The 22,562-nt window shown below is 54.7% G+C and overlaps 11 protein-coding genes across 11 annotated transcripts; 7 read left to right on the forward strand and 4 right to left on the reverse strand.

Annotated features, from left to right (window-relative positions):
- Window positions 1–1,403: 1,403 nt before the first annotated feature.
- Window positions 1,404–2,051, forward strand: PG997_012248 (uncharacterized protein; the record flags this gene model as incomplete). Its single annotated transcript, XM_066816562.1, has 1 exon — window positions 1,404–2,051. One exon carries the CDS (start codon window positions 1,404–1,406, stop codon window positions 2,049–2,051), a length of 648 nt encoding a protein of 215 aa, XP_066662254.1.
- Window positions 2,052–2,693: 642 nt separating this feature from the next.
- PG997_012249 (uncharacterized protein) lies at window positions 2,694–4,457 on the forward strand (the record flags this gene model as incomplete). Its single annotated transcript, XM_066816563.1, has 1 exon — window positions 2,694–4,457. The coding sequence occupies one exon, from the start codon at window positions 2,694–2,696 to the stop codon at window positions 4,455–4,457; it is 1,764 nt and encodes a 587-aa protein (XP_066662255.1).
- A 220-nt stretch (window positions 4,458–4,677) lies between these two features.
- PG997_012250 (uncharacterized protein) lies at window positions 4,678–5,334 on the reverse strand (the record flags this gene model as incomplete). The annotated part of the gene is made up of 1 exon (XM_066816564.1): window positions 4,678–5,334. One exon carries the CDS (start codon window positions 5,332–5,334, stop codon window positions 4,678–4,680), a length of 657 nt encoding a protein of 218 aa, XP_066662256.1.
- A 1,579-nt stretch (window positions 5,335–6,913) lies between these two features.
- PG997_012251 (Hemerythrin hhe cation binding domain-containing protein) lies at window positions 6,914–7,959 on the forward strand (the record flags this gene model as incomplete). Its single annotated transcript, XM_066816565.1, has 2 exons — window positions 6,914–7,412; window positions 7,496–7,959. 2 exons carry the CDS (start codon window positions 6,914–6,916, stop codon window positions 7,957–7,959), a joined length of 963 nt encoding a protein of 320 aa, XP_066662257.1.
- A 253-nt stretch (window positions 7,960–8,212) lies between these two features.
- PG997_012252 (uncharacterized protein) lies at window positions 8,213–9,086 on the reverse strand (the record flags this gene model as incomplete). The annotated part of the gene is given in 4 exon segments (XM_066816566.1): window positions 8,213–8,434; window positions 8,449–8,784; window positions 8,832–8,946; window positions 9,022–9,086. The coding sequence occupies 4 exon segments, from the start codon at window positions 9,084–9,086 to the stop codon at window positions 8,213–8,215; spliced, it is 738 nt and encodes a 245-aa protein (XP_066662258.1).
- A 1,452-nt stretch (window positions 9,087–10,538) lies between these two features.
- Window positions 10,539–11,725, reverse strand: PG997_012253 (uncharacterized protein; the record flags this gene model as incomplete). The annotated part of the gene is made up of 2 exons (XM_066816567.1): window positions 10,539–11,124; window positions 11,205–11,725. 2 exons carry the CDS (start codon window positions 11,723–11,725, stop codon window positions 10,539–10,541), a joined length of 1,107 nt encoding a protein of 368 aa, XP_066662259.1.
- Window positions 11,726–13,547: 1,822 nt separating this feature from the next.
- PG997_012254 (uncharacterized protein) lies at window positions 13,548–14,367 on the forward strand (the record flags this gene model as incomplete). The annotated part of the gene is made up of 2 exons (XM_066816568.1): window positions 13,548–13,663; window positions 13,734–14,367. 2 exons carry the CDS (start codon window positions 13,548–13,550, stop codon window positions 14,365–14,367), a joined length of 750 nt encoding a protein of 249 aa, XP_066662260.1.
- An 82-nt stretch (window positions 14,368–14,449) lies between these two features.
- PG997_012255 (uncharacterized protein) lies at window positions 14,450–15,547 on the forward strand (the record flags this gene model as incomplete). The annotated part of the gene is made up of 1 exon (XM_066816569.1): window positions 14,450–15,547. One exon carries the CDS (start codon window positions 14,450–14,452, stop codon window positions 15,545–15,547), a length of 1,098 nt encoding a protein of 365 aa, XP_066662261.1.
- Window positions 15,548–15,753: 206 nt separating this feature from the next.
- PG997_012256 (uncharacterized protein) lies at window positions 15,754–17,400 on the reverse strand (the record flags this gene model as incomplete). The annotated part of the gene is made up of 4 exons (XM_066816570.1): window positions 15,754–16,864; window positions 16,929–16,990; window positions 17,073–17,139; window positions 17,198–17,400. The coding sequence occupies 4 exons, from the start codon at window positions 17,398–17,400 to the stop codon at window positions 15,754–15,756; spliced, it is 1,443 nt and encodes a 480-aa protein (XP_066662262.1).
- Window positions 17,401–18,389: 989 nt separating this feature from the next.
- PG997_012257 (uncharacterized protein) lies at window positions 18,390–20,000 on the forward strand (the record flags this gene model as incomplete). Its single annotated transcript, XM_066816571.1, has 3 exons — window positions 18,390–19,121; window positions 19,180–19,480; window positions 19,570–20,000. The coding sequence occupies 3 exons, from the start codon at window positions 18,390–18,392 to the stop codon at window positions 19,998–20,000; spliced, it is 1,464 nt and encodes a 487-aa protein (XP_066662263.1).
- Window positions 20,001–20,919: 919 nt separating this feature from the next.
- PG997_012258 (uncharacterized protein) lies at window positions 20,920–21,962 on the forward strand (the record flags this gene model as incomplete). Its single annotated transcript, XM_066816572.1, has 2 exons — window positions 20,920–21,642; window positions 21,906–21,962. 2 exons carry the CDS (start codon window positions 20,920–20,922, stop codon window positions 21,960–21,962), a joined length of 780 nt encoding a protein of 259 aa, XP_066662264.1.
- Window positions 21,963–22,562: the final 600 nt, after the last annotated feature.

Genomic DNA, 22,562 nt, shown 5'->3' on the forward strand with positions numbered 1-22,562 from the left:
ATCTTGTTTGACTGTCCACCAAGTCCAAGGGGGAGGGGGTCGGAACCCCTGAAACCTTCGACGTGGCCTTGTTGCCATGGCCTTTGACTCGGTCGAAGTGGTCCTCTCCGTCGGGTCGGCGGATGAAGTATCAGTAGATATCAATCATATGAATTCAGTCATCGATACCCCCTCGATTACCGATATCAGGAGATCAAAAGTTCGGGGTGATGAAGCTCAGGTTTATCCCGGAATCTTTGGTGTAAGGTTGGACCACTATACGCCCAAGGAACATGGACAATGTCTTCGAAAGTTTGACCCAACAAGTAACAGGCACTCTCAACATCAATATGAGTCACCGGATCCAGACTGTCCCTTGAGAATCCAAAGTTTGCCGTGTCGTTTCGTCTGGTGGCGGGTCTTTGCAGCGCAAACAGCTGCCGTTTGCTCCACCCGCTTGCCAACCCGTCCCTTCCTTCCCAACAGTACAAATGACAGGCCCCAACCAGCTTCCACCTTCTGTATTTGATTCCTAATTACAGAATCTCATTCCAAGAAACTCGCCAAAGTACAGGCATAAGTCCGATGTGGTGTAGTGGCTAACATTCGAGATTCTCGTTCTCGGGCCCAGGGTTCGATTCCCTGCATCGGAGTGATTTCTCTTTTTGCTTCCCTTTCGCATCATTTCATGGCACATTCACTCGTCAGTTTTGCTTCACATCGACTAGCCGATGTATTGATGCTCAAATTCCACCCCCATTCCAATATCAACACCATCATAGCCAGAATTCCCGCTCTTTCTTGGATCAGGCATCCAACAACCCACCCCAACCAGGGTCCCACAGCTGAGACCAACATCAACCCTCACGTACTTCCAAGATTATAGCAAAAGGGAAGGTATTGATACGTCTCCCATGGTGTTTTTCAGCTGGTTTATATTGGAGCGCCGCACGAGTCTGATATCAGTCTATTTCAACCCCGGTTCCACATGTTCTTGCACGAGTACTACGGTCTTAACGCCATGTTGACATGCTCTTCATGTAGATGCATGCTTGAATTGAAAATTTGCAGAAACATTCTACGCATCCCTGAGGCTTCGGGTATGTTGACTGAGGGGATTTATTAGCTTTTTTGTTCGAAAAGATGGCCCGATTTACCTCCAAAGCTTAGTTGCGGAAGCAACGATGCTTCACCCTATCCATACGCAGGCTATCTCCGGTAGCCAAGGAAAACATTTAAAGTGAAATACAAAAGACGGATATACTTGAAGAATGGCAGAAATATTGACAGACTCCTTTTAATATTTTGAGATTTGACTGCCTGCAAGCAATCACTTCAGCAAAGTCATATTCAGTGGCATCAGTACTGGGCAATATCTACGACACTGAGCCAAACTACCTTTGCCTACACGCCAACCTGACATAATGTACAGTCTATGGAAAGCAACCAGCCGAGCCGTCGCCACCTACGCGAGCTCACAGTCAGCATCGGTCGGCTCCGAATGGCGGGGGCAACGAGCCCAGACTATCAACTACCTGCGACACCGAGGGCAGGCCCTGCTTGAAGCCTGCCATGGAAGAGCCGAGGACCTGACCGGGACGAATCTCGAGGAACAACTCGATCGCCTCCTCGACGTCGAAGACGAGGCCGAGTTCGAGCTGCGGGCCGACCGCCTCGCAGGCATGTTCGCGTTCTGCTTCGCCGCCATGCGGCTCGCGACCGAGGTCCTGCGCGACGATATGCACGACTACCAGATCGGGCTTCCCGGCGGCTCGCCCTGCATCGGCTGGGACGAGATGGCGTGGCAGCGTTCGACGGCAGAGTCCCTGGGCCTCGAGGCCTATGCGCGACGCGTGGCGCTGGTGGAGATTCTGATGGAGGACGCCCAACTCACCGAAATGGGCCCTCCTTTTCGTCCGGGCCTGGGCCAGGGGTGGTCGTTCCTGCGGCCCGTACGCTATCTGGCCGCCGCGCTTGTCGGGTCCGAGATCCCTATCCAAGAGCTGGAGTTGACCGTCAAGAATATGTCCAAGGCTTGCCGTGCGAGAGCCATGGGGAAAATTCATTGCTGATGAGGATGAGGAGGAGGGGGAGGACAACGACGACGGCGATGATGATGAGAATGTGGAAGCGGCCGATTCCGACGAGGAAGGCAATAGTCGTCAGGGCGTTTCGGAGTATGGGAACAAGGGTATGTTGCTTCTGAGAAAGAAGCAGTGAGTGTTCTCATGATGTTCCAATGAATGTACTAGGAATCCAGAAAAAATTAATTAATACAATCAATTAATGCGAAGAGGCGTGACATGAAAGACGCCATAAGCTGACGTCCAAGGTCAGACAGATGAAGGGCGGGGAACATCGGAAGCGTAAAGCCCAATCAAGTCCAGCTTAGCGGCTGACAAAGCTTACAGCTACACTCTACACTGCCTCCAAGGCTCTTCACCTGCGCAAAATCCAAACTTCATTTCAGATTGAATCGTGAGATAAGAGAAACATCAAACGCAATATCCCAAGATGACCACAGCCGTCAAGATAAGGAGCTCTCGTGAGTCAGCCAAGCGCGGATTGCCAATCGCAACAAGTTAACGTTGGTCCCAGGCGGATGTTGGACTTGCCGGCTCCGGCGGAAGAAATGTGACGAAGGCAAACCGATCTGTTCCGAGTGCAGCACTCTGGAACTCACCTGCCACTTCAGCGACGCCAAGCCAGACTGGATGGACGGCGGCGAGCGCGAAAAGCAGATGGCCCAAGAGTTCAAGCAGATGGTCAAAGACCAAGCCACCAAGCGTCGCGAAAGGAAATGGGCACAGATGGAAGACGCCTCAGCCCTGCCTACCACCGTAGCTGACAGGCACAGTCCGCCGAAGCAAGCATCAGTGGATGTCGACCACTCACTCGCATATGGTATGGCCAACCTAATGGATATGGATTCTGGCGAGGACTACCGCCAATATGCTCCTGGAAGCGGCAGTGACAGGTCCTCCATGACACCCGCTACCAGTGTATCAGACGTGGCCAATCATATGGACCAACAGCCCTCAAAAGACCGCAAGGTTGCTTACTCGCGTTCGAGTGGCCGCACAAACCAAAGCGACAGCGATGACGATCACGATGAAGACGAAGCCGACCGGGAGCTGAACCAAGCCATGCTGTATATTGACTACGTCTTCCCTTTCCTGTCGCCGTTCTACCGGCCCCAACTGTCCGAAAGCGGGCGCGGATGGCTATTGGTGCTGTTAATGAAGAACAAGGCGCTCTTCCACACAGCGCTGAGCCTGGCATCGTATTTCACCGCCGTTGTCATGGCGGGCTGGGATCCTGGCCGCCACGAGGACTGCAAGGCGCACAACTGGAGCGAGCTCCAGAAGCAACAGGGGCTCGGCATCCAGGCGCTGCAGCGAGACCTGGAGCGCGTCAATGAACGCGGAGTCGCGCGCTCGCTTAAGAGCAGCGTGCGCTGCCTCGAGAGCATCGTGCAGGCGCTCTACTTCGAGGTCGCCGTGGCCAATACGCAGAACTGGCAAGTGCATCTCGACGGCGCGTCGGTGCTCTTTGGGCAGATTATCCAAACGCATGCCACTGACGGAGAGAAACCTTGGTTCTCTGTGCTCGCGAGCATGAGCCCCGGTAATTTGGCTAAAGATTTGGGCAATGGTCGGCATCCATGGGCGCCAAGCCAGGCTGCTTTCCGCTTTATGACGGCCAGCCTGATATGGAACGACGTCATTGCGTCGACCGCCCTCGAGCGTGCCCCGAGTTTGCAACAATTCCACGCCGAGCTCCTGGAGGGGCCCAACCCAGCGTTACAGACTGAAGAGTTTGTAGGATGCCCGAACTGGATAGTCTTGCTCATCTCGGAGATCGCCACTCTGGATGCGTGGAAGAAGGGGATGAAGGCCTCCGGTTTGCTCTGTATTATCGAACTCGTGCAACGTGCCTCGATCATCGAGCAACGCCTGCAGTCAGGGATCACAGAGTTATACCACGCACCTATAGATTACCCAACCAATCGCGCGGACCAATTGGCTGGCGAGGCATTTGCCGCGCTGGGTGTCGAGGCACTTCACGATTTCGACAAGCTGCGCACCACGCCATCGCATTCCCTGAGCGCCAAGATATGGGCGCAGGCAGCCCTGATCTACCTGAGGGTCGTTGTCTCGGGGCTCCAGCCCTGCCAGCCCGAGATCCGGGCCAGCGTCGCCGACATCATCTCCTTGTTCCGCGCCCTGCCGAGTCCGCTCTGTCTACGGACCTTGGTCTGGCCGTACGCAGTGGCAGGCTGCCTCGCCACGCCGGATGAGGAACTATTCTTCCGTGAGCTCGTCGACGCCATGGGGTCCTTACAGATCTTCGGGGCCGTCAAAGAGGCGTTGAGTGTGATGAGCACGGTTTGGGAACACCGTGCCTGTACCAATCCCGACACGTGGGATATAGCAGCCTGTTTCAAGGTACTAGGTCACACGTCTCTGCTTGTATGATGCAAGAAGCCGTTCTGGGTGTAATTCTCAATGGTGCATCAGCAACGCATGACATGATGCCAGCAGAACATGCTGGCTATCTACAAATTAATAATGTAAGAAAAGAAACTGGTTACTACTTATACATTAGAAGGGAGAGCCCAGTTAGGCCCCTCAATAACAGGTATCGTCTAAAAGCTAAAAAAAAAAAAAAGTACGGTTATTGCAGCACCCATCTGTCCTATCCATGGCACCCGGTGGCCTCACCCGACAATTCTCCAGGTCGCTCAAGCGATGAGCTACCAATCCTTTCCCACCGCAGAAGAAAAAAGCCAAGAAATGCACCTATGATGATGCAGATGATGATATAGCCGTTGTAGTACATAGCCATCAACATGATCCAGTAGCCGACAGCGAACTGCATCGTGTGAATGAGGGCACGGATCGCCTGCTGTTTGACACTGGGCAGAAACGCCGACGCGAAAGGTTGGTTGGGGTTGGCCCCAGCCAACAGCGGTTGCGCCTGGGACATCACACCACCGGACTGTCTCGGAACTAGGCTGGAAGGCCGCTCATCAACGCTCGCATCCTGGGATCTTGTACCGCTTGAGGATGGTGCGGGCCCGCTGGCCCTTCCTGTGCCCGGAGGGTGACCCGCCTGTCCCTCCTCCGCCGCCGAACTGGCACCGCCGGCACGGTCCACGGCCATTCCGACTGCTCGCAGTTGGTGGGCGCGGTATATGTGGTTGTCGTAGAACTTGGCGACCCGTCGGAGGAATTCGAGAAAGATGACCAGGATTATGACGCCGATACATAGGCCCGCGAAACCGCCGTCTGATTTGATTTGCCATTGCTCCGAGAGAAAGCAGGTGCCGACCGTATTCCAGTTCCAAAGCATCTAGAGCCGGGTCAGCCATCACATTTGCGCTTCGGGTCTCAACATGGGATAAATGGGATCGATGAGGTTTCTTACATTGATTCGACATCCACCCATGGACATGGTCATTGTCGTGCTCGTTTCGGCTCCGTCTAACGCCATTGCTGTCATGGTGGACTGTGTGGCAGTCGCGCTTGATGGTGCGGACGTGGGGCTGGTCGTGAGGTTCCCATGCGCCGTCAACGTTGCCGTCGTGAGCATGGGGCCCGGCATGCTCATGCCGGGCATGGACATTGGCATGGAATCCATTATGGCTTGGTGGGCAAGCAGCAAGAGGAACGAACGGACGGACGGGTCGGGGCGCGGCTTTGAGAGACTGGGATGGGGCAGTTATCTTAGAGCGAGACGGGGGGCGGCCGTCTTCTTTGTGAGGAGGCCATGTATGGATTCCTCGAGGGGAGGTGACGTGCGGACAAAGAACTCGGACTGGGAGACTTCTTGGTCTTGGTCCTGCTGCTGTGGGCTTGAAAGAAGCTGACGTGGAAGGCTGGATGCATTGTGTTCCAATGATGGGAGGTTCGACATTGGGGCTCGTACGTTGCGGTTGCTGGCTGTATTCGCCATGATCAGTAATGCATACGATCAGTAAGCCTATATCACTATATATTTGAGCCGAGATTTGGCTCAATACTGCACCATGTAACTACATTATGGATGCCATCGACCAGTTACTCCAGGGCAAAAGGGATCTTGAGAAGACAATGGACTAACCATTGCCACCCCCAAAACAGCCAGCTTCTAACCAGTAGGTATTGAGCGTGGTAACGCCAAATGATCTAAAAATAGCACCTAAAACGTCCTTTGGGTGTATCTTGATTGATGAAAGGATTTGGATTCGCGTGTTTCTGCGACCGATGACAATATCACATTCCATGGCTTTTGGTGCTAGATCTTGGTGTGTAGTCCATCGGTCTGTCAAATGCACTTCCGCCCGAGATCCAATACATTCAAGATTGCGTTCGTTTCATCCCCTCGTCCAATTCATTCGAGATCAAAGGCATTCAATTCCGAGATGGCCAATATCCAAACCGCATTCTAAGTTGATGCGACTGCGTATCCAGCCAGACCCTTCAAATGCCTGGGCCTGGAATCGTTTGCAGAGCTCCCGATGTCCCAGAGAAACAAACAGCCCGCTGATTTTCAGATCGCCGAGGCATTGGCAGTCGGAGATAATCCCTACAGGGCATACCCCCTGGCGAGACCCCCTGCAAAGAGGCCCCGCGGAAGCTAATCGCTAGAAAGCCCCAGCGAGACCCAATCAGCGCCATGGTTTACTCATCCGAGCTGCGCCGAGGGGGCCAGAGCTGTCAAGAGAGCTCCACGACGGGCCATTCGGGATGAGCTGACATGGCATGTTGAAACTTCACCTCCAGGTAAAACTGTAGGTTGGTTGATAAGCTCCCGAAAGTGCGGAAGTGCATGCGTGCGCCCGTGTAAGTGTGAGGGGAAGGAAAGCAAGCAACTTTCCAGCTGGTCGCTCTTGCTTCCAATATAAATAACCATTCGCCCACCCCTCCTACTTGGGAAATCATCACCCACAATGGCCAACCAAGGTCTTCTCAGCAGACCTCTGCTCCTCGTTATCCCCATTCTCATCGGACTATTTCTCACGAGGTCACCGTACATGATGGCGAACGTAGCTCCCTCTGCCTCCAAGCCATGGGCTGATGGCCCAATCAAGCTCGTCGCAACGCCGCAATACAAGACTAAGAAGGTAGGCAGGCCACCTCGGCGTCGGGGCATTTATTTGGAGTCGCACGCAATTGCTCACCATGGTGTTTTGACGCAGACCGATATCTTCACCACCGGCGCAACCCACATGGCATTGGTCCACAACTCGATCCTCCGTGGCTACAACTCCATCTACCAGCAAGCAGCCCATGTCAAGCCTGCCGACTACAGCGACTTCATCGGTTACTGCCTGACCTGGCACAAGTTCGTGGTGTCGCATCACGATGACGAGGAGGAGACCCTCTTCAGTGCCGTCGCGAAAGTCCTCGACGACAAGACTATCTGGGAGGGAACATTGAAGGAGCATGGTAAGTAAATTTCCTACCACTTCCCCCTTGCATCTTTGCATGTCTGTTGGTTCCCGCGAAGCTCACCCAAATGGCAATCACAGAGGCGTTCCTCGGTGGACTGGGCGAGTTCCACAGGTACCTGACGTCGCTGGCGTCGCCCGCCGACTTCTCGGGCACCGAGCTGCTGCGCATCATGTCGACATTCCAAGAGTCCTTCGACGAGCACTTCCACTCCGAGATCTCCACGATCGCCGCGCTGGCCGAACACCCCAAGGCGCCCAAGGAAGGGTCCGCCGAGGAGGCCGAGACGCGGGCCCTCTTCAAGAGCTGGGGCAAGGCGACCGTGTCCAAGGCCGGCACCCTCGACGTCGTGCCGTTCTTCTTGCTCAACCTCGACGGCACGGTGGAGGATGGCATGTGGGCCAGCTGGCCGCCCATGCCCGCCCCGATCAAATGGGGTCTGGAGAACCTCGCGGGCTCGTGGCACTCCGGTTGGTGGAAGTTCAGCAGCTGTGCCGGCGGCAGTCCCAGAGAACTGTACGCCTTGCAGTCTGCCTCGAACTAAAGAAAAGCGCGCGACACATGCATGTACTTCGCCTGCAAGATGTCCGTTTGGTCGGGTTCTCTATCTGAACATTACTGGCAAATTGATCGCCAACGAGATTGGACAGTATCCGTTTTTGTCGGAGAGGTAATATGACAGAGATTTTGGTATCACGACGTCACGAATATATATACACAACAGAAATCTAGCATGCCTCCTGCCTGATTCCAATCAAGGAGATCTTAGCGCCGCTTTCTCCCGTGTTTGACTTTTCTTACACCGCCCAACGTCTCATCAAGGTCGATGCGTAGTAGATGGCCATGGTGATAACTGCGAGCATAAAGACCCAAGAAAGCAGCCCGGCGACGATGTGTTCACGGTAAACTTTGCGCGCGTCGGATTTGTTGTTGTTGTGCGGGAACGGCTGATCCGGTACAGGCACGCCGAGGATCTTGCAAAGGGGCTCCCAGCCCTCGCTGACGTTGTACCAGAACAGCTTCTCGGGGGCACGACCTGCCGGAGGTGGTCCTCGTGCTTCTGCTTGGTGCCCTCCATGATCTTGTCGTCGCCGTAGCGCCAGATCATGACCTGCTGGAAGCGCACGCGCCAGAGGCCGTAGATCTGCGACTTGCGCAGCCACAGAACGACGAGGGGCAGGTACCAGGTGCCCATCATGGCGTTGAGGTACTGCATGCTCCGCCACCAGGACTCCTGGCTGCGGGTGGTGCAGACGACGAGGGCGTCGGGGTAGACGCGCATGAGCTCGGGCGTCAGCGTCGCGGCGGGGCAGTCCATGGTGGCGACGTAGCCCTCCAGCACGGACGAGAGGAGGTAGTCGAGCTTCTTCTCGTCCGAGAAGGAGCGGCAGCGGGGGCGAGCTCCATGATCTCCACCCAGGTCCGCTGGTGGTGCATGGGGCCGCCGAGCGACTGGATGCCCGAGTCGTGGACCGGGCCGTCCAGCAGGATGGACAGCGCTTCGTTTAGGGTCTTGGTGCCCGTTCGCGACCTGGATGGACTACGGATTAGCGGTGGGGGGCGAAAGACAAGCAATGATGCTGCGTGATGAATGACCCTCACTTACATTCCGGCCCCGATGACTCGAAACTTGGTGCCTGCCGGCCCAGGTTGTGACGGCGACTGGCCCATTTTGATACAATCTCCGCAGCTGATTTACCACCTTTATTCAGTCCTGTCCTCTCGGTCAAGCCCTTTCAAAGTCGCTGGCGGGTTTTTCTTCCTCTTCATTTCTGAGTCCGGGTTGAGTTACAATCCGTCAGATGACGACGTCCTTGCTATATATAGCCCTAGTCTGGCACATTGCCCAAGCGTGGCAGATCATAGCGATGGCAGCAACGCCCTTTACAGCGAGGATCTGCAGATATAGTGCCAAGAGATAAAGTCCATGAACTTGATACGTGGTTTTCCAGTTGGACAGCATCTGGGATCGGGGAGTTCTGAAGCAAAGCCGACCTGCGGCTAAAGGCCCTCCCTACCAATCGCTGTCCACGGTCACATACGTCCAGCGTTGCGTCGGGGCATCAAAGGGTCCTCGCCCTCTTCCGGGCTACCGCGTTAAGAAAGGCGCATCGCACAGCATCATGTTGCCATCCACTTCCCGTCTTGCAACCGACTGGGACGCAAACGCGGGCGTCGTCCGATTGCCAAGCCGGCTGAAGAGACCAAAGTTTCAATGCAGGTACGCAGATCTATGCGCCCCTTGCTCTCTCAACATGTGTACTTATATTCTTCTTCCACTGCCCTGTGAATCCAATTCGGGTCAAGTATTAGCGAGACTGATTGAGGTCGTACACAGAACGTGTACGGAACGAGGCACGACGGGCAGCCGAGCGTAATCAAAGAATGGATCCGGGAATATAGATTAATATCGCACCACCTCCACTGTGCCGGATTCCGATTTAATTAAAATACTGCCACTCTGTCCCCCACGACATCGTTTGGAGGTGATTTATACCTCCCGCCTATCTCCTTTTGCGTATACGTGTCTACACGTATCACACGATACGTCGGTCCGGGGAGTGAGGTTGGCTGGAAAAGTAAATTCCCTTCACTCACATGATCTTACCGCAGGCCAGCTATTTTTATCCCGGAGAGTGATGTGTCATTCTTCCTTGTAATGGAAGAAACGGCGTTGGCAGATACCCTGTTCAACAGCGCCCCCATGATTTCACAGGACCCTTTTCTTGTTTGCTTTGATCGCCATGTTTGTTGTCGAAATGCGCCGACTGGGTAGATAGATCATAATGGACGAGATGTCCTCTTCAACTTAAGCAGCGCGATCTGCCGTCCACCCACGCTCCGGAGTCTCCATGGCCGGGCACTGGCGGGTTTACCAGCAGATTCTGACGCCCGGCATTTTCCCCGAAGCCGTATCGGCGTTCAGAGCCGAAGCTTCAAGGGCGGCGCTGAGCGAGGTCGTCGTCGCCGCCGAGGCCGCGGTAGGGATATTCGCCACCTTTTGTCGTTGTCACCAACACCCTGCTATATATGTCCAAATGGGTAACTACTTAGCAATCGATGAAACTGACAAGCTGGGCACGTAAACCCAGTCTATTGCACCTATTTAGGTAGACTATATCTTCATCTAATCTTTTTCAAGCTCGGTAGCCGTATAAGCTCGCACTCCATAGGTTGACTTCGCGGGCGCGGAGGATCGCCAGGCTCCCACCCGTCCTCATCATACTCTATACCATCCCAACCCGGGTCAGTAGAGTACCGGGGCCATCCACGCGCACGAATCTTGAAGGCGGGCCGGATGTCTGCAATATCCTTCCACACTTCAGGCCGTGAGGGGTTCGCCGGTATGTCGACGGTCAGGATGGAAGCCAGCCGGCTATCAAAGACGTAAGGATTGACCGCGGGAACTGATCCCAGCCAACCGGCATCCTCGTTTGGGAACGTTTCGAGCCACAGGTAGACGGACACTAGGCTCCGCGCCTCCGGGAGTGCCTGGCATGAAGTCTGCCACAAGGCCATAGTGGCTTTGGCTTCTTCAGAGCTTATCACTATCTTGTTGGTTCTAATGGGAAGCCGGATCGATAGATTGAATCGCTTGATCTCATCAGCAATGGGCGACCGTCTGGCAACAAGAAAGCTGTGCAGTGTGGCAGCATCATGGATGACAAAGGTCAACGCCCCGTAGATTGACTCGCGGCACTCAAGATATCTGCAGACAAATCAGTACAGGAAGTTGCAAGTGGGCAGGGGAAAGGCCAAAAGTCGAACCGAGAAATGTACCAGACTTACATTCTGCGGCAAACCAGCATCATTGGCAAGAAGGGACTTCTCTGGCAGGGTCTTCTCATTGGATCGTTCACGGCGGTTTGATGCGCTTCTTCGCATTTCCAATGGTTGCACCAAGCGGAGTTCAGTCGCCCATCCCAGACTACATCCCTTCCAATCTCATCGGATGTGAGTCTGGCGATTGCCTCCTGCCTTTCATCGAGTGAAGTGTGGTCGCTGTTGCAAGCCCAGTGCGAGAACCGAGTGATGGGCATCTCGGGGACAATCTTGCGCCGCGGGTACGCGTAAGAACGCGTCTGCTTGGGGCCCCAGTCCTTGTCGACTAGGATGTGCTGCTCGAGACCAGCGTCGCGCCATAGAAACTCGTATATCGCATTTCTCAACTCGATAGGCAGTTTGGACAAGAAAAGTGACGTGCCCTGCTCGTCTGCCTCTGAGGCAAGCGCATCCAGGTCCGGGAATGACTGTTCTCCTGCGGGGTGAAGGTCACCACCTTCTGGGTCTACCTGCCCGCTTGTACGCATGATTGGGGGTGGACGTCCTGGAGTGACGATGCGTTTCTGTTCTTAGGTGTTTCCATAGGCGAGTCGCGGTGGGTGTATGGAGTCTGAAGTGCTCGGAGTATGTTCTGGGTGATGTTGGGAATTGATGGCCAAAGAGGCAACAGCAGGACTTATAAGCGATGTGGCTTGTGAGAAAAGCGGCACAGTAACAGAAATCCATGCAACAGTCAGTACGCAAGGGGAGTTACGCCGAGATCAGGCGATGTTGTATGTCGTTCCGGATGTCAATGTCCCACGTTAGGTACTATTACTAGATGGTAATCCTTGGGTCTCTGTTACAACAACCTCTCTTTCACCGAAATAAACAACCATATTAAGTCACGGCGATTCGCAATTGGTGTGCCTAATAACCGACTTGGAAGGGAAGTTGAGTTGATTGTTTTGTTTTGGCTTGTAATTGCACGCAGTGGTTCAGTAAAGGTCAGGCCGAAATCGATTCAGTCATCCACGTACATATAGTCTGTCCGATGTCGTGAGCCGAGAGAAGTGAGCTTGAGAAGAAAACACTGGTGTCCTCCCACGGCAGGGCCATTTCCCAGTAAGACCTAACTAACCCCGGAACGGCGATACACAAATAAGATCTTTCGCCAGCAGATAACCGTTTAAAATGAAAAGTAAGCTCTCAACCAAGGAGCGTAGATCACCCAAGGGCGGTCCAACGCATGGGCACCGGCATCGCGAACCGACAGCACGAAATAGGGGGGTATTGTTTGCAATGGGTATCAACACGCCGGCAGCAGACCCTATACCAACAAGCAAACCCATCAGTGCCCGGATACGATGGCAATGGCAGTCATATATCACTAGCACAAGCGTATTAGGGAGGGCCAAAATAACAAGGAAGTCGGGCAGAAGAAGCCTAACCGAAGTCCACCACCCCCTCCCTATCTGTACGATTCCGGCTCGCTGCAGATACCTTCAGGCTTGTCAATATATCATACACCAATCGAAAAGACTTCCCAAACGTCAGTTATCCGATCATGATCAATGATTGCCATGCCCAACTCAACTCCAGTGTCGGTTTCCGCGCCAGCCGCCGACGCATCCCTTCGGGTACTGACTGGGTGCTGCGCACCTGACCTCGTTTTCCATCGGGCTTTCGTATCTGAAGATGGGCTCGCCGTTTTGACCCAAATAGGCGCCGGGCAGGAACATAAAAAGCTCACGTAAGTATGTTATGATGCTGTTCAATACCCGATAGAGTGAGGATGACCGATTGCCTCGAGTTTCGGAGCGTCCTCCAATTCGACAGGGGGAACGCTGCCCAAATGCTGCGCTCGCGATCCGATAGGCTCCAACCCCTCGGAAACGGGCGTTTCTGAGGCGAACGGGTTGGGTTCGCCAAACAAAATAAAACCCGCAGACGGATAAGAAGGGTAGCGAGGTGGTGAGTTGGCAGCTTCGGCTTAAGGCTTTGCAGCGGCTCATTTGTCAGTTCGGGAGGTTTGCTGTCGCAGCATCTGACTCAGGCTCAAATCCGCGCCTGTAAATCCAACACACCAACAGTGCGGCAAGGCGATCAAAGCCTTTGGGACCTGCGAACACGAGTTGGGATAATACGCGAAGAACAGCAATGGTGCGATATGGCGCAGTCTAAGTGGTTGCGCTTCTCCTTGCATATGCGATGATGTTGTTTGAACCCGATGACTGACTAATACGCATCCCATCACTTTTGTATTGCTCTTAAAGACCAACAAGTCTTGGAGGCAGTCTCGAAAACCTCAACAACAACAACTCACCCCATAGCACAATGTTGGACCAGGCAATAACACAGCTTCACACCATGGAACAAGACTGGGATCCGACCCAGCTGGTGGAGGACTTCATCCACCAGACCCAGCTCCTCGCCTCCAACAGCTCCTTCCAATACCTCAAGGAGATCCTTGACGAGAACAACTCGTTGAGGGACCGCAATAGCATCCTCAGCATCACCAACGACGAAAATGTCAAGTCCCTGGCCAGGATCCAGCAGCTGCTGGCCGACGAGTCCCAGCGCTGCGGAGATAGGGGGCGCCATCATCGCCGAGCTAGAGAAGCGCGCGGAAGAGTTCGACAACAACATCAAGGCGCTCAAGGAGGAGTCAGAGTCGGCACAGGCGAAGCTCTCCGAAAAGGGCAACGAGGTGTTGGCTTTGCAGGACAAGTTGGCTGGCGCCGACATCGAACGGGAAACCCACCAGCTGCAGCTCGCCGAAAAGGAGGGTATTCTTGCTACGGCGCGAGAAGAGTTAAGCAGCAAAGACGCCGAATTGGAAACAGCGAAAACTCTGCTGGCGAACACTGAAAGCCAGATCAGTAATTTGATCGACGAAACCGAGAAGAAGACCAGCGAGATCGAGGCCATCACCTCCCAACTGAACGAAGCCGCTGAAGGTAACTCGGCCTTGAAGAAGGAGCTAGAAGAAAAGACCTCGGAACTCGAAACGCTACAGGTTGATCTAGAGAAGGCGCAGTCAGAGATCGTCACCGCCCAGGAAGCCCAAGAGCAAACCCTGAAGGAGCTCGAAGGAGTCCGCGAAGAGGCCACCTTCTTTAGGTCCAAGTTTGAGAACCTCGATAAGCTGTCATTCAAGATGAAAACGCCACCGCCCGTGACTACGTAAGCTCATATATCCTTACCGGAAACGTGATTTGTTCGACTACTAACGCCACTTCATACAATCTAGCCAACAACAACTCAACTCGATGTTCACCGCGGCCTACACATGGACCCTGGAGCTATTCGCCGGCGACCTGGACCCCGCGGCCTTCTCAGGGCCGCTGTCGGGCGAGAAGTGGGCGCCGTTGCGGACGCACCCGCGCGTGAGCCGCCTGATCCCGCTGCCGCTGTCCAACTCGGCCGAGGCCAAGCGGATGCGCGTGGCGGCGCTGGCCGGCATCCTCGGCTGGGTGTGCGCGCAGCACATCTTCCAGCCGACCTACCTGCTGCAGTGCAACGAGCTGTGCGGCGTGCTGGCCTCCCTGGCCGACGACGACCACGGCCGCGAGACCTACCTGCGCTCCGTGCTGCTGCCCGTGTCGCCCTCGCGCCAAAAGGAGAACGGCAAGAAGCGCATCCAGCAGGCCGTCTTCGATATTCTGGCCTGCGTCGCGCCCCTGCTCCCCAAGTCCCGCCAGGAAGATGTCAAGTCTTCGCTCGAGGCCGTCTGCAAGCACATTTGCGGCCAGTGGATGCGGCTCCAGCTGCTCGAGGAGAAGATTGAGCCCAGCTTCGACGCCTACGACGGCGACGACTGGAAGCTGATCGAGCTGCCCGCCTTTGGTGGAAGCGTCGCCGCCCTGCCGCCCCACGACCACAACGCCGACGGTGGTGGCGGCGGCGGAAGCAGCAGCGGCGAGAGCACCGGGACCTGCGCCGTGGCGGAGGAGGGCATCAGCGACATCGAAGACATCGCGGCGGTGCTGTGGCCGAGCTTCCTGTCCTCGCGGGACGGCGAGTCGGAGCTGCTGACCGAGGGCGTCGTCATCGCCAAGGCGCAGACCCGGGCGGCGTACCACGAGGAGAAGGCCGGCCTGCTGCTCGGCTACCACCGGGCGGCGCGGCAGATCGCCCGCAAGGACCGGACCAAGTCCTTCGCGACCGCCGGCGAGGAGATGAGCGGGGCGAAGGATTTTTGCGCCCTGGCTCCGGCGGTGGACGCGAAAGCGGGGAAGAGGAAGACGGGGATGAGGGATGACGATGCGGTGGTGCTGGGCCGGGATCTGTCCGCGGGGCTCGTTGATTTAGGTTGTATGATGGTACTCGGCTATTGCGTATTCCTCTTTGTATCAATTCCTTTGTAGATTATGCAGCGTGTCGGGAGCGTCAAATGATAAGTCGTGGCAATCCGACTGCGAAATGCTAATGTGCCTGCCATTCCGTCACCAGGCCTCGAGACGCTTTTATTTCATATCTAGATTTTTAAGCTTCTCCCTTAATGGCAGAGATGACCAGACCCAAGTAAACCAAGCACCGTCAAGGCCTGTGAGCACAGCCATTCATTCAGACCTCAGAAGCTAGCACCGAAGCTCCGCGACCCGCAAGAACTCCTGGCTTCCCAAAGTCTGCCCATGGCCCCAGCCTCCAGCCAGACAATGACCTCCAGCCCGCCGTCATCATCGGGCCGACGCGGCAGGATATTGACGAGGCCGTCCGCCCCGTCGCCGGGCACTCGCAAGAACGCGGGCGCACCCAGGTCGTTGCCCCAGCCTGTTGAGTACGCCTCAACGTCGGCCCAGGATGTGGACACAACATCAGGGCCCATGAAGGAGTTGTACGCAAGGTCGCAGCAGCCGGGGTGCGCGTCAAGCAGGCCCACCAGCTCCTGCACGAGGGTAGGCGACTCGTGCCGCTTCAGCGAGGCGCGGATGGCCGTGGCGGCGTGGGCTAGCCCCGATTCGCCGGCAAGCAGCTCCGACACGGGGAGCCGTTCCGTCATGCCGAGAACAGCCGCGTTGCCTAGGTAGGTCGACGGCAGTGGCGGGGTCGCGCGGCCCCGGGTATTCACGGCGTACGCCCAGGCCGAAGTCTTGCCCTCAAGATCGGCAGGGGACGAAGAGGGGTTGCGAGCCTTGGTCATATGGTGCCAGAGAAAGGCACTCATGGCATCGTTGGTAGAATAGGCGGCCGCGTCAAGCTTGAGACCGGCCAGCTTGGCTGAAGAGAAGTGGAAGATGTTGAAGTCCATAGGTGGGAGCTGGAAAGCAGCCGGCGGCGGCGGCGCTGCCTCTGGCGCTATCTGCTCCTTGGGGGCCTTGATGGTGTATTCGGGGAAGTCTGCCTTGTTCTTGGGTGGTATGCCGTGCATGAGGACACTGCGGTCGTTGGACGAGGCGTCGTACGAAGTGAAAGTGCTGCTGCCGCTTGCCGCCGCCGCTGTATTCTGAGCCCAGGTTCTCAAAATCTCGCCAAGACCCGTGGCATCGGTTGCGTGGTGGTGGATGGCAACCGTGAGCAATAGGCCACCCTCGATGAAGTTGGCCTGAGTCACCATGACTGGCGCTGGCGAGGTCGGGATGCAGCCAACAGGAGAGAGTTGGGCCGTGGTCAGCTTTCCGAGGGGGAATCGCTGCTCTTCCAGTTCGGCATACGATGGCATAGTCCCGGCCAGGTCTTGGTGCCTGTTGGTCATGTAAGCTTTTTCCGGTCAGGTGTCAGGTCCAGAGATGGGTAAGTAGTATTTACCTCAACACGACCCCGGGGATAGATGAGTCCACAATCTGAGGCTTGGAGCCTTCCTCCGACCCCTTCTATGTTGTTGTACATCAGTAAAACAATTGACACGGCCAAGTCAAGAGCTGTCCATGTTGGGTATGATGGAGTACTCACAACGTTACCAGAGATCCATGGAATGCTGTTTATCGTGTGGGCCAGCCCTTGACGCAAATTATGGAATCTAAGAAGAACGTCAGTATAACGATCGTGTTGGGCGTGTGAAGAAAGGAGTCTCCCACATCTGTGCCTTGTCGGCTTTCGGTGCCAAAGGGAAGCACAAGATCCAGCGGGTGCCGTAGACACCGGGGATGACTAGATCCACCGGAGTCAACTCCTGCTTGGCCGAGGACGAGGGTAGGGAGAACTGCGCCGGCGACACAACCTCGTTGGGATCCAGAGGGATCTTGACCTCCGGAAAAAACGTATGCAGATACGAAGCCATCGTGTATTAGAGGTGAGACAATTTTGCACGGAGATGGGAGGAAGAATAGACCAAACAGAACGACAATACAATATCCCATGAACTACCCCTCAAAAGGGCATGCCACTCCTGAAACAGTAAAGCGGCAAAAGTTCGGCGACAACAGACCGTCAACTCGGCACTTGCCGCCTATAACGGCGACCAAACCACATTCAGGCACATTATAGTAGTTATAAAAGTAAGATTTCAATTGTCTTGTTAATTTTTCTCCTTTATTCTATTAAAGTGATCGTTGTATGTGTTTTAGGTTGCTGAACTGAAGTGTTAAGGATCAGAATTGCGGGGTGAACAACGGTCGGCGTCGGCAGGATACCTAACATGTAAGCGAAACCGGTTTTTTCTAAAAGGCCATCTCTAGCGACGCCAGGCACCAGGCGTCATGTGAAAGTGCACATTCGTCTGGCCATTGAGAGCAAGCACCTGGCTGCTATAGTACATAGGGATATCATATGGCATGGCGCAAGTGGTCGTGTCCTCGTTGGTTGTGGCGAAGTCCCCGTTCGTCCAGGTCGGCTCCCCTAAAACTCATGGATGTTTCTATCGAGCCGGTTCGAGGCCTCCAATATAATGCATGCAATGTATAACAGCACAGCTTAACTCGCTGTCAACGGCTCCCGAGTGCAAACGCATGCTTCAGAACAAATCGGGCTATTAAACAATTGGTTTGGGAGCAGGTTTGCAGCCTGCAGCATGTCCAATATTTGCCACTTGCCTCCATAGTGGTCTTCCATTGGCTACCATTTGCAGCCACTTATATGTATAAATCGTGGCTTGCCACTCCAACGTCCTCCCACGCTAGCTCCCAACTTACTGACTTACACCAGGTTCGTTTGCAACTTTTTTGGTTATTGCATCAAACGGTTCGCATCCGACCCAAGGTATCTTCACATTCAAAACCATTCTAGCTGTACCATATTGAGGTATTCGGGTTAATGGCTGGGTTCACGCCAATGGCTGCTCCGGGAGCCAGCGCAGAAAACTTCCGGGACAACATCCAGGCCATGGTGAGAGAGTCCGTGGGCAAGAAGCTCATACACGAAGGCTTGGATACGTTCGACAAAGAACGAGACGAGGCACTACGACACATTCCAACGAGCGCCAACCCTATCGTCTGGTTCACGGAGCAAAACCAGCTTTACAATGCCAAGTGCCAGGAGTATCTCGAAAACGTGCGACCCGAGCTCCACCACGCCATCGATGCGCTGATCGACAGCTTGGAGGAGGAGTTCGTGACGGGCTCACATGGACCAAAGGAAGATGCCTTGTTTCGTACGCCACAGACATTGCGGTCAGCCTCGAATGGAATTCCTATCCGTTTGGGCCAGGGCCAGGTGGGCGTGTTTGGTCCGTCCCAACCCAGGGCGCCTGAGGCTGCTATGGACGCTTTGATCGGAGGAGTCAGTAGCCCTACTCGGTCGGCAACGTTGCTAGCTGAAGATTCACGACCAGCTGCCAATAGAGCTGTTCCCGCAGACCTCTTTGTCAACACGGATGTGGATGGACATGGAAGAGAGTCTGGAAGCCCCGTTGCGTCACCCCCGGAACTAGCGCCACCACGAGCAGGTGCAGATATACTACCATCAGTACCCGACGACGCAGCAAGTGCATCAAAACGCCATCCTGGCGATGAAGCGATTCTGGAAGGGAGAAACAAGCGACCTAGGCTTTTGCCTCCAAATAACGTAAGCATCCACCGTCCCTATGCTCTTCACAACATTGCCCAGCTGACCCCATCGCCAGCAGGACGACGTATCGTCTGCGGATTCTTGGAACCCTAAATTGAAGCCCATACTTATGGACCAAGTGAAACCGGATGAATGCGTCTTCCAATATAGGCACCTGCCTGGCCTCTATGTGCTGCGTTGCAATAGAAACGAATGCAAGGCGAGGTACCGCACAAACGGTCCATTTTACTTCCGAGCACATCCCTTCCAAAGGAACAGAGCCATGAAACACTTTGGTGGAGAGGGTCACAGTATCAGGAAAGAGGAGGCTATCTTCAAATCCTATGCTCGTGAAGTCAGCGATGCCACAGAACAATGTACGTTCCTACTCGCAGATCCCCTTCGCGATATGGACCCCGCGCGGCGTCTGAGCTGGAAGGATGTTGCTAACAATAAGACTTCATAGGCAACGTCTATACCTCCAAGGCTCGTCAACCGCATACCCCGAAGACGCCCACTTCGGAATTGCCTGGGCCCTCCGACATGACTTTCTCGCGACCCGCAGCCGGGGCCCCTCTCACGCCAGCGAGCCCCAGCACGTCGCGCAACAAGGGAAAGCAGCCTGCTTCGTTTGCTGGGATGGACTTTGGCGATGACGATGACTCTTCGTTTGACGAAGAGGATGCCGAAATACTTCAGAGCTCTGGCTCAACCGTTGCCGAGGAGTTGGCACGAAGTCAGCCGTACCCAACGAGATCTAGGGTTTCGATTCCGGATGATAACCCAATGCAAATTGATAGCGACAGCGATGAAGACGCTGAAGAAATCAATATCAATGTGGAGTGTCCTTCTCTTGGGAAATGGCCCAGGAGCGCTCGACGGTTTGCTCCACTGTGAGGGGATATCGGGTTTTCTGGTGGTTCGAAGCTTCCATCTCTGGCTAGGGAGTGCTTGTTCGGCAATGGCAAAAGATAGTAGACCCGCGTGTGAAAGCACGTAGCATAGTAAAGAATGGAAGGGGCATACGATGGTTTAGTGAAATGAAACGATCATGGGATACGAGACACACTGTTGCTCTGCTATACCTGCTATCCCAGACAACTTGCATGATAGTAAGAGAAACCTGTAACCACAGTTACAGCAAGACACCAGGGAAAGAACGAGAGGATCTAGGAAGGATGAACGATGTCGGGCGGACGTCCATGTTATGCCGACTGGGACTTCGGTATCCCATTACTTACTGGATAAGTAAAGTAAAGTTTGGGCGGCAGTTTAGTACAGACGGTTGTGCTGAAGTATTTCAGCTGGGGGTGGCTGGGGGTGGCTAAGTGCTGCCTGGAATTTCAAACCTCTTGGTCTACGAAGTCATGTATAAACATGTAACTATCTAAGTTCTCGATAAATCTATACTTAAGATTATAAAAGTTCACTATAGCTTAAACGTGTTCTGTCATTACTCTTTCCTTCTTTTCTGCGAGGTTGAAACTAGATTTTGCGACGTGAAAACGATCTGGAGTGTGCAATTTTACCTTCGGGAGGGCCAGGCCTCCCGGCATCCTACTTTCTTCCCCAGATTCAAGCTCAAGCCACACTCAAACGGCCATAAGCTGGAGCTACTAGGTGACGTACAAATGATTCATTTGCCACATCCATCACATCGGAGATAACCAGGTCATCACGAAGGATATGACAACATCAGAGGCCTTTTGAATAAAAGTGATTCTTCTTACCTTGAGGCTCAGCTCAATTCAATTTGTATCCCCCAAAGCTTGTGAAAGGGGTAGCTTCGGGTGATCCATGAACCGAATTACCCACCATGGTTATCAGACCAGCCTTGATCGTGGTTGATTTCCAGGAGGATTTCTGTCCGCCGGTAGGCAATCCCTCTCGTATCACATCGCCAAGACGGCATCACAAAGCTGATGTTGAGTTACAGAACGGTTCGCTTGCCGTGCCCGAGGGCCGCGACATAGCCCCTGTCGTGAACCAGCTCCTCAGCCTGCCGTTTGTGACCAAGATCGCCACCAAGGACTGGCACCCGGCCTCGCACGTGTCCTTCGCGGCCAACCACGCGAACAAGCAGCCGTTCACGGACTACGCCACGGTCGTCAACCCGGCCAACCCGGACGAGCGCTACGAGACCAGGCTCTGGCCGGTGCACTGCGTCCAGAGCACGCCGGGCGCGGAGCTCGTGCCCGAGCTGGAGGCGGGCAAGATCGACGAGGGGGCCGTCGTCGAGAAGGGCCAGGACCCGCGCGTTGAGATGTACAGCCCGTTCTACGACAGGTTCGAGCACCCGCGGGGCTGCGACAGCGGGCTCGCGAAGCGCCTGCGAGACGCCCAGATCACCGACGTTTACGTGGTGGGGCTCGCGGCGGACTACTGCGTGCGGAGCTGCGCCGAGGACGCGGCCAAGGAGGGGTTCCGGTCCTTCATCGTCGAGGAGGGCACGCGGCCCGTGGACAAGGACAATTGGACGCAGTGTCGGGCAGAGCTGGAGAAGCAGGGCGTCAGAGTGGTCACAATGCAGTCCGACGAAGTACAGAGATTAATGACGGCCTTTTTAAGGATGACAGCATACGGGGAGACATGCACAACGTGGTATGCGGGTAAACTTTGCGTCAGGTTACTTGATACACAGGGACGGACACCGGCCTACACGGAACCAAAAATCGAATCACTCTTATCAACTTTTCAAGGGATGTCCCCTTCCACGAAACTTGCCTGTTGAGTCTCTCGTGTTTCTTGTTGCGAGTAACAGCAGCCGTAGTACGTGGATAGCTGGCTGCTTCCTGTTTCAAGATGCGGTCAACGGATTATCCCACTTACAACCCCGCGCGAAATCCCGCCAACGTGTGACCTGGAACCTTGAGTGAGCTTACACCCCACGCCAATGCAGGGAAACGTGTATCAAGATCCATTCATTAGACGGCAGGTGTTCGAATAAGTGTCCTTTTCACCTATTTTTCATGTGCCATGGACGCTATCGAACATGCGACATGCCCCATTCTGCCAGCTGAGAAAAAGAAAAAGAAGAAGAAAAAGAAAGGAAGAACCCTAACTCTTCAATTTACTGTGCGCGGGAATTGACAGCGGCACGCGAATGTATACAATGTCGTTCGTTTCTGGATGATTACCTAGGTACTTACTAATGGCCATATATTCATGCTACGTCCAGGCTCCATCTCGACGTACTTTGCCCGATCAGGATCATAACGCTTTAGGTTCTGCGTCAATATCCCTACTTTCCATTCGGGCGGGTTTGCTGCTTGTCATTGCATGGCAGGCTCGTGACTGACTCGGGCGAGGCCTCGGGAGACGGAATTGGCGATGGCAGAAATGTTGCTGGGAACATTCCCAAACAGTTGGGAGACTAGGCCATTTGGCCTCGGCCGCGGCCTCAGCCTGCTGCAATTGACGTCAATTGTCTCTCCTTCGAGCGGGCGCTAACGAGGTTGG

The sequence above is a fragment of the Apiospora hydei genome (genome assembly GCF_038363865.1).
Source record: "Apiospora hydei strain CBS 114990 chromosome Unknown utg000009l_segment0_segment0, whole genome shotgun sequence".
NCBI classification, from domain to species: domain Eukaryota; kingdom Fungi; phylum Ascomycota; class Sordariomycetes; order Amphisphaeriales; family Apiosporaceae; genus Apiospora; species Apiospora hydei.